The 14,114-nt window shown below is 35.4% G+C and overlaps 2 protein-coding genes and 1 long non-coding RNA gene across 4 annotated transcripts in view; 2 read left to right on the plus strand and 1 right to left on the minus strand.

Annotated features, from left to right (window-relative positions):
• Nucleotides 1-3,593: 3,593 nt before the first annotated feature.
• LOC126750541 (uncharacterized) lies at nt 3,594-4,680 on the plus strand. Its single transcript, XR_007665750.1, has 3 exons — nt 3,594-3,862; nt 3,944-4,277; nt 4,424-4,680. It is a non-coding gene; the product is annotated as an uncharacterized LOC126750541 (long non-coding RNA).
• A 301-nt stretch (nt 4,681-4,981) lies between these two features.
• Nucleotides 4,982-5,845, minus strand: LOC126750539 (uncharacterized). The gene is made up of 2 exons (XM_050460184.1): nt 5,698-5,845; nt 4,982-5,589 (listed from the first exon to the last, which is right to left on the minus strand). Exons 1-2 carry the CDS (start codon nt 5,743-5,745, stop codon nt 5,329-5,331), a joined length of 309 nt encoding a protein of 102 aa, XP_050316141.1. The 5' UTR covers nt 5,746-5,845; the 3' UTR covers nt 4,982-5,328.
• A 4,987-nt stretch (nt 5,846-10,832) lies between these two features.
• LOC126750535 (limbic system-associated membrane protein-like) overlaps nt 10,833-14,114 on the plus strand; it is a 524,620-nt gene continuing 521,338 nt past the window's right edge. The window contains exon 1 of one of the 2 annotated variants that reach the window (XM_050460178.1): nt 10,833-11,071. The gene's annotated coding sequence lies outside the window, so the exon portion shown is untranslated. The remainder of the gene's footprint in view (nt 11,072-14,114) is intronic. The other variant, XM_050460174.1, reaches the window with a different exon arrangement.

Raw genomic sequence — 14,114 nt, forward strand, 5'->3', positions numbered from 1 at the left:
CTTTGGAATTTTGGCCCAATGAAACTCATATCTCTAACTATCAACGCAAGAATTTTGATCCTGACGTATTAGAACTAAATCCCAAATCGATAATTCTTACTTCAGCAATTATTGCCCGAAACCCAATCTTTGAAAAATTCTCAAATTACAATAAACTAATTAATGTTATTGCTTATTGCTTTAGATTCTTTCAGAATTTAAAAACTCCTAAATCACAGTGTAAACTTGGAATTTTAACTCCCTCTGAACGCAACAAGGCATTAACTGTCTTAGTTAAATTAGTCCAAAACGAATCTTTCTCCACTGATATAAAACACTTACAATCTAAACATGGTTTACATAATCAAAGCAATTTAAAATCCCTTAACCCTTTTATTGATTTCAATGGAATCCTACGAGTTGGTGGACGACTTGAAAATTCAAATTTAAACTTTCAAGCTAAACATCCTATCCTTTTGCCTAAAAACCATCCCTTTACCCGCTTGGTGATAACCTATGAACATTTAAGAAATTTTCATTCTGGCATCCATTCAACCTTGTCTTTTGTAAGGCAAACATTTTGGCCAATTCATGGCAAGTCAGCAGTCAGAGCAGTTATTCTTAAATGTCTATCTTGCTATAAACTTAAACCTCAATCCCTATCTACCCTCATGGGTGACCTTCCAGCACCAAGAGTACATCCTTCCAGACCTTTCCTCGATACTGGTATAGACTATGCAGGATTTTTCCTCATCAAAAACTCAAAATTGAGAAATCGACAATTAGTCAAAGCCTACCTGTGTGTCTTTGTATGCTTAGCCACCAAGGCAGTTCATCTAGAACTGGTGAGTGATCTCACTTCTCAAGGCTTTTTATCTATGCTCAAACGTTTTGTGTCAAGACGGGGTTTATGTCAACATCTTTATTGCGATAACGGAACCAATTTCGTTGGAGCTGACGCCGAGCTACGCGATTTATACAACTTATATAAAACACCTGCACTTCAAAATTACTTTAAATCTCATATGATACAATTTCATTTTAACCCCGCGCGTTCACCACATTTTGGAGGATTATGGGAAGGAGTTGTCAAATCTTTCAAACATCATCTACGTCGTGTAATCTCTGATAAGAATCCTCTTACATATGAGGAATTTTATACTTTTATTGTTCAAGTTGAAGCGATATTGAATTCTCGTCCCCTAATTCCTATCAGCAATGATCCTAAAGACCTAGAAACCCTAACCCCTGGACATTTCCTTATTGGACATCCACTAAATATGGTCCCGGATGCAGACCTTCAGCAAGTTCCAGCGAACAGATTAAGCAGATACCAAATGTTGCAGTCCATGGTCCAACACTTTTGGAATAGATGGTCTAAGCAGTATCTTCACACTCTTCATGAACGCTCTAAGTGGCAGTTTAAGGGAGACAATCAGAATCTTCTGGGATCCCTGGTGCTGCTAAAGGATGAAAATAGCCCACCATCCAAATGGACTACCGCCAGAGTTGTGGACACTCATCCAGGCAATGATGGTCATATTCGAGTGATTAGTGTGCGCACTTCCAATGGTACTATTTTAAGGCGAAGTATCGTGAAAGTGTGTATTTTGCCCATTGACGATAAACATAGAACTCCCACGAGTAGGGAGCCTTTGCTTCTAGATTAAATCTAAGACTTTATACATTTGTAGGGACTTTAAGTTTTATTTAAATCATTTGTATTCTTATATTTAAGTTAACTCGTCTTCATGCTATTTGAAACTTTGATGTGTTTTCAAATAATTATTAATTTTAATTTAATCCTTTAATGTAATTTCAATATTTAATTTTATTGAAAGGTACTTGCCTCCCGCAGTACTTTCAAGGGCGGCGGTATGTCAAGTTTTGTATTATTTTAATCATGTAAGCTATGTTACTCTGCTACCTTTAGACAGTATCTGATTATATTTTCTCTCCGTCACACCTAGTCACCTCGTGCGTTGTGCGAGAGAGAGAGCGACCGACGCGACGGTGGTCAGGTTGGACTTGACATTAATGAGACAGAACGTTTACGCATCGTTGAGGGGAGGTATCTCGTTGATCCTTTGTAATAAGCAGTAATAACTTTCTTCACTTTGTTTTTATAGATTAAAGTTGTATAATTGAACTTTAGTTTTCCTCAGCCCCAACAATAATATTGTAGGAAATTATTGCTATTAATAATGTATTCTTTTTTTTTTCTCTAGTTTTGGATTGTAATTTGTATAATATTGTATTTTTTCCCCTACTCAATAATTGAAATTTTTTCTGTGGAGTGGTGTAATTAAAATAAAATAAAATAAAATAAAATCTCTTTGAGGGAGGTTATTTATATTAAATTTTATCTTTATTAAAAAGTTAAAGAATTTATTTTAAAAGCAATGAAGTTAAATAAATAAAACAAATAAGTCACAAGTACCCTTAGTATAAACGAAGACTGGTGTAAAAGGTACTTACTATACTCTTATGGAAATTCTACATCCAAGTGATTACACAAGTAATGGTGTTACCTCAAAATATGGCCTACTTTTGGCTTTTTGGTGTTCTCATTAGAGTCCTTCAGAAAAAGAAACAAGATGGTCAATAATCAAACCTGCTAGGTTACAATTTCAGAAGATAATCCTCACTGATCATTAACAATTATGCCAAATATAATCAAAATACCAAACACACTACCAAAGGATTGTATTCCCAAGTAGAAGGTTAAACATTAGGAAAAATAGCAGCAACAAAGCTGGGTCACTCTAAATTGAGAAAAAAAGATGCTTTAAACAACTAAATGCAAGAAAAGAAGATGACATGATCGTTCCCTGTCTGGGATTATGACTTAAAATGCTGTTACATGCATCCGATGTCCGATGATACGACGGTACGAAATTGTTCTTATTGGTCAGAAATTTGAATTGCCATTTTTAGTCCGATAATTTTTAACTTTGTACGATATCGGACGGGAATTAAAATAATTTAATATTTTTTCCGTCATCGGATCAACTTTAACCTCACTTTTTTAAATGTGTTTATTATTATTTGTTTCTGTTTCTAGTGTGTGTTTATTTTCACAAGAAAGTTATTCACAAAAATAAAATTTAAAGATTTATGGACGAATAGCCCTGGCCGTTTAGTCCATAGCTGCCCTCTCTGGACCCAGAAGGGTGTGAAGCCACAAGAAGAAAATTATAGATTGGTTTTTCCTTTTTTTTCGTGGTAATTTACCCCCTGGGAATCATACTTACTTGAATATCATGAATTTATGTGAATACGTAGAAGTCCAAAGGCAAAGAAGACGTATTAACAATGTATTGTTGTTATCGCTACTTCTTATCAGAAAAAGGCAACAAAAAAGGCAAAGATGGTTTTGGGTTCATGACATTTATAAAAATCGGAAGAATCAAGAAGCCTGTCACAACTTATTAAATTAAATGAAGCTTACCGATACTGAAAAATATTTTAATTATCTGAGGATATCTAGTGATTCTTTCCAAGACTTACTTCAACTTGTGGGTGGAAAGTTGGCTAAAATTCACTGTGTACGAGAACCCATATCTCCAGGAGAGAGACTAGCTCTTACATTACGGTACAATATAAAATAAATATGTTATTTTTTTATTTACAATATTATCTTTCTAGGTATCTTGCCAGTGGAGACAGTATGATGTAAATATCCTATGCCTTTCGTATCGCTCCTTCAACAGTGAGCATTATTATTAAAGAGACATGTGATGCTATTTGGGACTGTTTGAATCGAAAAGTTTTACTGACCCCAAAAATAGATTCCTGGTTGCAGATTGCTGAAGATTTTAAAGCCAAATGGCAGTTATCACACTGTGTTGGAGCTATTGATGGGAAACATGTCATAATCCGGGTATCTATTTACCAGATTTTTTTGTCACTACTAAATTCCTATGTTACATTGTCTACAGTAACCACTATAATAAATTTTCAGGCCCCAGTAAAATCTGGATCTACATTTTTTAATTATAAAGGGACGCACAGTTTAAATCTTCTAGCATTATGAGATTGCAAATTATAAGTTTACACTAGTGGATATTGGGGCAGAAGGTAGACACAGCGATGGTGGAAGTTTAAAAAAACTCTGAAATCGGGAGGTTGATAACAACAAATAATATTAAATTTCCAGCACCAACAGTTCTAGGCGATAAGGGGAAGTTATTCAATTATTACATTGCAGCAGATGAAGCTTTTCCTCTGACTACTTCTATTATGCGCCCATATCCAGGTCGGTTTCTCGCACAAGATAAAAGAGTTTTTAATTAAAGGTAAAAAAGTGTTTTTAACTGTTAGTAAAAATGAATATTCCTAGTTATAAAATATTTTTTGCATTTAATGTACAATACAAACTGGGTATGATGCCATGAACTCAATTTTATTGTTTGTTAACTGCATATTTTTTTATTTATTTTAGATTGAGTCGTGGCCTAAGGGTAATTAAGAATGTTTTTGGAATTTTGGCTCAAAGATGAAGAATATACAGAAAAACAATAATCGCAGGTGTACCAACTGTTGAAGCCATAATTAAAGCCACTGTATGCCTACATAATTATGTAATAAATGCAGAAGCTAACAACAGGAGTACCAGAAGTTATTTTACTCTTAATAGTATTGACAAAGAAACCAATCAGGGAGAAATAATTCATGCAGACTGGAGAAATGATGATTCCATAGATGGGCTTATTCCCATAGGAAGAACAAGCTCAAACAGATATGGTAGACCTGCAGAAATTATGAGAGATTCATTATGTAAATATTTTGTAGGTGAAGGAGGAGTAGGTTTTCAGTGGAATAAATAAAAGCGTAATATTTGCTCCACTAGTTTTATTTGTTTTTGCTTTCTGGATTCTTTATCCCCATCTATTATCAGATATGTCAAAAAAATTGATAACAAATGCATTTTAAGAAAGTTACTTAGAAAATTAACCTACCTTTGCACACGTTTTCAAAAATCCAGGCCTCGATTAACTGTTAAGCAGTAAGCAAAGACAAATTCGTTGTCATATGGAGTTTATTGGGGGAGTTGTAGGTGCTGGTGTAATGGGGAGTGGAGCGTTTACTGTTTCTAATGCAGCAATTATAGCCATATCCACCCCTTGCACTTTTTTATGTTTTTTATGATTCTCATCAGCACTAATAGGCGAAGTCAGTGGTGATGGGTTACTTGCTGTCGATGAAATACAACATTTGTCACAGTGGGCCTATAGCTGATTGTGTCATTTAAAAATGACATTTGGTCATAGTACTCCCACTTTTTTTTCTTTTTAGCAGCTGAGCCACTAGGAGTATATTCACCCCTTACCCTCACGTACATGTTTCTTAGATTTCTCCATTTTTTTTGAGAAAATCTAGCGAGAATTCAGGATTTTCTGCAAATTCTTGAAAAATCTCCAACCACAGCCTGTCACGAATTGTTTTACTTCTCTCCTTAAGGGAAAGCCTGGAGTTCCATAATGGAGGTCTCGCTTCAACACACGTGATAAGCAACTCTTCAACGGTATATTGTTGAAGTGTTTCTTCGGGTTCATCAGGATCAGCACTATCAGCAAGTACTGGTGTTCCCTGGGATATTTGTGACATCTGAAATGTTAAAACAATTTATTAGATACATAATGACTTTTTTAATAAGTAAAAAAAGCTAGTACTATAGGGTTTACTAAAAGCTCAATTTCTATGATCTACTCCTACCTCTGAATAGTCATTAACACTCTCTGGATCAAAGAGACTCTTATCCATCTCCAAGTTAAGAAGATTTGAAAAAATTATCAAAAATTAAAAAATAATACACAAAAACACAATAACATAAACGACAGATTGACAGATGACAGAAAATGAGAGAATATCTTATGGACGTGCTATCGGATACGTATGCATGTAAACACAAAAAATAGATAAAAGCGATATATTTGTTGACCAATAGGAAGGTAAGATTTCGACCAATAAGAACGATTTCGTACCGTCGTATCATCGGACATCGGATGCATGTAACAGCACCTTTAGTGTCAATGGTCAACTCGGTCCAGAGCCATCTCGTGACAAGATTTGTAAATATGTGATATTAGGCTATAATTTGTTCTGTTATTTATTTTATGTTGAAAGTCTGGATACCAATACAGGATAACATGAGATTAAGAATTTTTGTCTAAGAATAGAATGCAATATAGATATCATTAAGACCCTTTCTTCCCCTTTAAGCTTAGCGGTAATCAAGCTTATTTGAACATCCCATCTCAGAGTCAAATCAATATACACTCCAATAAACCGAACACACCTCTTTTATTTACATTCCCAGAGCCTGTAAGAAAACAAAACAAATTTTTCTGTGTTTCTTTATTCAAGAAGCGTATGGGCATCAAACCAGACTTTCAGATTTGAGTTCCTGTCCTTAAGCCCTGTAGTCGCATGGTTAACCAATTCCACTGACATTGGGACAGTGCGCTATAATTTTCCTTTTCTCTGTCTTAATGAAGATCATTGATGAAGATTAAAAATAAAACTGGCCCAAAATAGAACCTTGAAGCATTCCCATATTTACAACCCACCTACCATATTATTATCTTAAATCTGCAATAAAGTGCAATTGTATTATCATGAATGAAGTTGTAGTATGCTAATTTACTTAATAGGAGATCATGGAGTCTAATGTCACAGTCATTTTCCTTTTCAATGCCGTTACCTTTTAAAAGGTTGGCTATCCTCATAGCTATTGTCACTTTTGATGCTGCAGTTCTAAACAACTTAACGGAACTACAGTTGTACCATTTTCTCAAATTATTTAAACAAGAAATGCGTCTTCATTCGCTGCTTCTTTTTCTCTATACCTTTCCCTGCATAATATTTTGCGAAAATACATATTTCTTTTTCTTTATCACGTGGCCTAGATATTGCAGCTTGTGTTCAATATTTTCTTTCTCTTCTTATTTTTTCTAAAACCTCCTTATTTGTTACCACGTCCACCCAAGTTATTCTTCAGATCCTTTATATGATTACATCTTGAATGCGTTTAGTCACTTTTATTCTCCTTTAAAGTCTACGATTCTATCCCATATAGCAACGTTATGAAAACGTAACATCTCAGTATTCTGTCTCAAAGTTGTAAGTTAAGATCTCTACGGCATAACACATATCTCATTCTGTTAAATATTGTGAAGATGGAGCTACAGGTGTGAGCATGTACTTGTTGCGGCTGCTGCATTCTATAATTTTTTTTTTTACTAAATAAATGCCGAAAAATAGTATTCTAAGTTTTAAAAGTCATCCAGAACAACTCTGCTATTGGTCAGTTTTTAAGAAAAATTATTAGGTTCGGCAACGCCGCTTCAATCATGTGACGGCTGGTGGTTCAGCAGTCTCCGCGTTTCGCGTTCTTTATCTATCTCTATTTTCTTCTATCGCCATCGGCCATCGTGTGCACAATACAATAAATACAGTCCGCTTAGAAAGAAAGTAATTAATACTAAGTAATATTTTAGCAAAATATAACTTTCCACTTCGAAAGTGGTGTTCTAATGAATCCCAAGTTTTAGAGACGTTAGCACAAGACAAAGAGCTATCCTCGGGATATTTTATAACAAACGACGATACAAGGAAAACGCTCGGAGTATTTTGGTCAGCTAGGCAGGACACTTTAGAGCACTTTATAAATATTAGAAATATTAATGATTCCAGAATAACTAAAAGGTTAATTTTATCGGTCATTGCTCAAATATTCGACCCTTTAGGTCTGGTAGGTCCTGTCACAATTACAGCTAAAATAATTCTACAAAAATTATGGAGGCTTAAATTGGACTGGGATGAGGCTATTACCCTGGAATTGTTAAGTTTGTGGAATAGATTTTACACTCACCTGGAGTCTTTAAATGCAATTAGAATTTCTCGACAATGTGTGATAGACAACGCAGTTGACATTGAGTGCCATGGGTTTTGTGATGCTAGTGAGACATCCTATGGTGCATGTATATATTTAAAATCCATAGATTCTTCTGGAAAGGTGTTAGTCAAATTGGTATGCGCGAAATCCAGAGTAGCGCCTCTTAAATGTGTATCAATTCTCAGATTAGAGCTCTGTGGGGCTTTGCTATTGTCGCAATGGGCAAGGAAGGTTTTACCTGCATTAGATGTGTCGATTTTAAAAATTTGCTATTGGACAGATTCCACAATAGTCTTGTCTTGGTTGGCTCAAGAACTGAGTACCTGGACGGTTTTTGTGGCGAATCGCGTCGCCGAAATCCAGGAATTGTCCGATAGGGCTACTTGGAATCACGTTTGTTCAGCAGACAATCCTGCTGATATAATTTCTCGCGGCGTGAGTCCCTCCGCGTTAAAGACCTTAGACTTATGGTGGACAGGCCCATCTTGGTTGCAATATTTTCAAAAAGATTGGCCTTCGTCCTCATTTATTTGTGACAATATTCCTGAACGGAAAAAACATAAAATAGTCCTGGCAGGCATCATTCAAGACAGAACTATTCTTGAACTAAGATCGACCCTTTTTCAGTTGTTAAAGTTAGTAGCGTGGTGCCTCAGATTTTTTGTAATTCTCGCATCCCGGCTGCAAGAAGAAATCTTGAATCTACTCTTTGAGTTTCCAAAATAGATGCTATCTTAGTTTGTTTAGTAAAGGTGGCTCAAAATCAAGATTTTTTTCCCGAATTGACTTCCTTAGAAAAGCATGGCTTTGTTCATGCAACAAGTCATATTAAGTCCTTAGACCCGTTTTATGGAGACGGCCTATTTTAGTTGGTGGAAGGTTAGCTAACTCTAAAGAGACCTTTGGAGTCAAGCATCCTATAATTCTGCCCCATAGACATCCCCTTACTCGCTTGATAATATTAGATTATCATCGGAAACATTTACACGCGGGAGCTCAAGCTCTTTTAGCTATCATAAGACAACGATTTTGGATTATTAATGCTAGAAGCGCTATCCGCTCTGTTTTAGCTAAATGTCATACATGTATTAGAGTAAAGCCAATCAGCTTTACCCAAAATATGGGAAATTTGCCAAAGGCACGAGTGATCCCCCAAAGACCTTTTTATTCTTGCGGCATAGATTTTGCTGGCCCCCGTCAATCTTAAGGACGGAAAGCGTAGAAACCGAAAAATTGTCAAAGGGTATATGTGTCTGTTTATATGCTTTGCGACAAAAGCCGTGCATATCGAATTGGTAGGGGAACTTAGTACCGATTCTTTCTTAAATTGCTTGAAAAGGTTCGTTTCATATTCACACAGATAACTGTAGTAACTTTGTTGGAGCAAACAACGAGCTAGTTAAAATTTATGACGCTCTAACTAAAGTTTAACACAATATTCCTTTTAAAAATTACTGTTTTGGCAATCATATAGAATGACTGTTTATCCCAGCCAGGTCCCCACACCAGGGCGGGTTATGGGAGTCAACAATTAAATCGGCTCAAGCGCATTTGATACGCATTATCGGTAATAGAAATTTGCTGTTTGATGATCTATGCACTATATTTTCTCAAATAGAAGCTGTCCTCAACTCTCGGCCCCTAACCCCATTATCCTCTGACCCCAACGATCTAGCCGTCCTCACCCCTGGTCACTTCCTTATCGAGGACTCTTTATGAACATTGCCACAACGTGATGTCATGGCGCCACCCAGCAATAGGCTTAGTCACTACCAACAGTTGCAACAAGTGGTTCAGCACTTATGAGCCAAATGGAGCCTCGAGTATTTGGCAACCCTGCAGCAAAGAACCAAATGGCATGGACCTTCAGCTAACGTCAAGATTGGTTCGCTGGTCATCCTAAAAGAAGACTCGACCCCTCCGTTGTGTTGGAAGATTGGGCGGATCGTGAAACTTTATCCTGGGCCGGATGGTTTGGTGCGAGTGGCTAGTGTCAAGATAAGTAGTGGAATAGTTCGCAGAGCTATCCAAAAATTATGTGCTTTCCCCGTGGACAATGTCAGTACTTCAGGTTAAATACGAGACATTATGCAATTTAAAATTTACAAATGTTTATTTTATGTTTGTGTTGTAAGTCTCACGGCATTTTCCGGTTTACACCATCTTATTCTATGACAGTAGGGATTTAACACTTACAATGTAATTTTTAGTATCCTGGTAGCTTTTAAGGCTATGAAGGTTTGCCTAGTAGTTTATATTATGTAATCTGGTTCAGTCATGTGACGGCTGGTGGTTCAGCAGTCTCCGCGTTTCGCGTTCTTTATCTATCTCTTCTATCGCCATCGGCCATCGTGTGCACAATACAATAAATACAGTCCGCTGAGAAAAAAAGTTATTGGCTTTTATTTACTTGAAAGTTAATTAAATTAGTACAAGTCTAAGAGAAAATAACTCAGTCTATAAGGGTTGAATCAGCTATAGTGGAACGTGTAAAGTTAAAATCTAATATCTTTATCCTGAACTTTCTGTATCTTGTAGTGCAGCTATATTGTGGCCATTTGTTTACAATGAGTTTGACAGTTGTAGATATTGAAAAGATCAAGGGTATTTTTAATGATCATTTTTTCGACAATTTGGTTCAAAAAGTGACCAAAAAACTTGAGGAAATATTTGAAAAGCCGCTAAAAGAACAAGCAGAAATTATATCCAGTCTCCAGGAAAAAAATTGAAATGCTTAAACAGAACTCAGAAAAGCAGGAACAGGCATCGCGCAGTCTCAATGTGAGAATATTTGGACTTGTTTACCAAGAAAACGAGAATCTGCGCAAAAAAGTTTTGGACGTATTTAACAACAAATAAAAATTCAAGATTAATAATGTGCATTTATTTAAATGCCACCGCGTGAAATCCAAAAATTTATCGCAGAATCCGCCAGCGACCTTAGTATCTTTTTACAATGATACGGAACGGAGGTCAGCTTTAAAATGCCGGGGACTCCTGAAATCAACCCGTATATGAGTGAAAGAAGATCTTACAGTTTCGTTTATCACTGGTATCGGCGGCAATTAATAAATTTTTGTATAAAAATGCTTGGTGTCTAAACGGAAATGTGTATGTGAAAAGTAGAAGTGTTATTGTTCACATTGAAAATAAAGACGATTTGGATTCTCTATAGACCGTAGATATTGTGAAGTAAGTTATCTTTTATAAAAAAAAATATTTACCCTAATTAGTCTTTAAGTTTTTTTAATCTATTTTCTTTACTAATTTTGTTATATTTTACAGGGTTTATATAGTTGCATTTTTCGGAATTGTTTTTTTTTATATTAACATTGTTTCAAATGAATAATTTTTTTTTATTTTTAAAAAATACGAAGTTTAGAATAAGGGGACAAAAAGAAACTAGATATTTGGGTAAGAGTTATTATTGCTTTAAGCATTCATTCATCTTGAATTTATTAAAACTAATTAAATATGTATTTTTTTTTGCTCAAATAAGCAAAATTTAAATGAATATTATTTTATGAATTTTTATTTAATTGTTTTTTTTTTTTATTTGAGGTATATTTGAACTATATTTATAATATCACATAATATATGTGCTGTAAATTGGGAAAGCTCTGTTTTCTTTTTAAATTATTATTAATATTATTGTGGTTTATTTTTGTAACGTAATTTGTTGCCCCACTTTAATTTATTTTGTTGCGTTAATGGTTTATTATCATAATTAGTGTGGTTTTCGGTTCTTATGTGTAATAAATAGGTACTTTTACTTTATTATATTCTAGGCAACAGTAGTCGTGAGGCGAGCATGTCTCTATATTTACCTTAATTTATTTTTTATTATTTCGATTGATATATTTTAACTCCTTTAGATCCCTTTTCCTTCCTTTAAATGTCGCTTATTATTTCCTATACTAATATACGATCTTCACTGGCAAATTTCTCAAATTTTTAAGACTATGTTCTTGATTTTAATGTAGATTTTTAGCAGTAACTGAAATCTGGTTACACTCAGGAATTAATAGTACTGATAATAATATTAATAATTATAATACTGCGAAATCCGATAGGCAAACGAGGCGAGGGGCTGGTGTCGCTTTTTACGTAAAATCAAATATTAAATTTCAAGTTTTATGTACAGTAATGCTTGATTTCGTTAAATACAATTGGATAAAGTTTACTTCAGGCAATAATCACGTCATAATAGGAAATATCTATAGGCCACCATATAGTAATTCAGATATTTTTTTTCATACGTAGAAGATGTTTTGGTTAACCTATACAGGGTATCTTAAAATATAATATGCAATGGTGACTTTAATATAAATTTGCTAAACTCCACCGATTCCATTAAACGTTTAAAATCACTTATGGATACTTTTAATCTTGCTCAAATAATTAACGAATCTACTCATATAACCTCTACTTCGATAACTCTTATTGACTTTATTTTCACAAATTTTGAGCATATTGAAGACGCTGGGGTTCAAAACGTCTCCCTGTCTGACCATCTTCCGGTATACTTAAAAATTAAATTTTAAGTGGAACAACAACGACCAGTATGTTTCTCTTTTCTTTTGCTGATAAGTTTCCCATAGCGAGAATCGATGATATCTTGGATCAACTGGGAAGAGCCAAATGGTTCTCAACACTCGACTTAAAATCAGGATTTCACCAGATCCCACTGGAAGAAAGCTCACGAGATATCACCACCTTCAGCACAAACACAGCTTCCTATCGCTTCACTCGTTTGCCATTTGGTCTTAAAGTCAGCCCAAACAGTTTCCAAAGGATGATGAGCATCGCTTTTGCTGGTATAACACCTGAAAAGGCTTTATTCTACATGGACGACATAATTGTAATAGGATGCTCAGTAGGCCATCACCTTCAAAATTTAAGAAACGTTTTTGACACTTGTCGAAAATTCAATTTAAAACTAAATCCAACTAAATGTAAATTTTTCCAAAACAACTGCTACTTCCTAGGTCACCAAATACGTGCCAACGGTATTTTGCCGGATGAGTCGAAATATGACGCAATTCTTTCTTAAGTACCCTACACCACAATGAGGTGATGACGTCAGAAGGTTTACCAGTTTTTGCAACTACTATCGACGGTTTATACAAAATTTCGCTGAAATAACAGAACCCTTAAGGAAGCTTACAAAAAAGAATGCGCAGTTCCTATGGACTGAAGAATACCAAAGGTCATTCCACAAACTGAAGCAAATGCTCATCGACCCACAAATCTTGAAATATCCAGATTTTGAGAAACCCTTTATTCTTACAACGGCAAAAATGCAAGCAGCATGAAGCAAGCATATATACACATATTTAATGCATTAAGGGATCAGGAACGAGAAGGGGGAGAAAAAGGATTAATGTTGGGATAAATACATATATATTACGAATAAAAAAAATTTATATATATACAATATTTATTTTTATTTTTTTTCTTTTTTGCTGGCAAGAGAATAATAATTGCTTCATTTGTTTTTTAAAGGTAGCACAAAGTTAGACAGTGTTAGGTCCATATTAAACATTTTTAGGAGTGCCCCAAAGGACCTTTTTCTTCAGTGCCCTTTCTGCGAACATTATTTCTTATAGGTCCCCTCCGATAATTATTTCTTTGTGTGTAGAATACCATACTGGTGGTGGCTTCAGTCCTCACACTGGCGAATTTTGTCAACGCTTCCTGCACAGTCTGGAAATTTCCAGCTTCCATTATTATCTTTGCTTTTTTGGAAGTTGCGTTTGTGACCAGAGCTTTGATGGTCATGTTGGTGGTATATGTCTCTGCCAGTTGTTCCGGTACGCATTCGCTAACGTATGCTGTCTTCAGGTTTTGACATAGTTCCTCTATTTCGGTAGCGTATTTTGAGTCGTTTCGCTGCTTCAAGTTAAGTAGCTTGGCTGTCACTGATTGTGAGCTTTCGGGCTTGATGCCATCCTTTAGCTTTGCATGGATCAAGTCGAGACTGTTGCTATTGCCTACCAAACTTCTAGCTCTACCTATGAGTCTGGTTTTGACGTAAGCGACGGCATTAACTTCGTGCGTCTCAACATTTGCCTTAAGAAGAGTGAGCGCATCCAGAAAAGATGTCAGCTTATAGGCAGAATCATCGAACTCATTTGGTAAAATTTTGCTTGAAAAATTCTAACGTAGACAGAGGCATTGTGAGCGAAATGTCTGTCTCGGTTTTTATTATCGATATCGGTTCGTCAATGTCGTC

Source organism: Anthonomus grandis, chromosome 2 (genome assembly GCF_022605725.1).
Source record: "Anthonomus grandis grandis chromosome 2, icAntGran1.3, whole genome shotgun sequence".
NCBI lineage: Eukaryota > Metazoa > Arthropoda > Insecta > Coleoptera > Curculionidae > Anthonomus > Anthonomus grandis.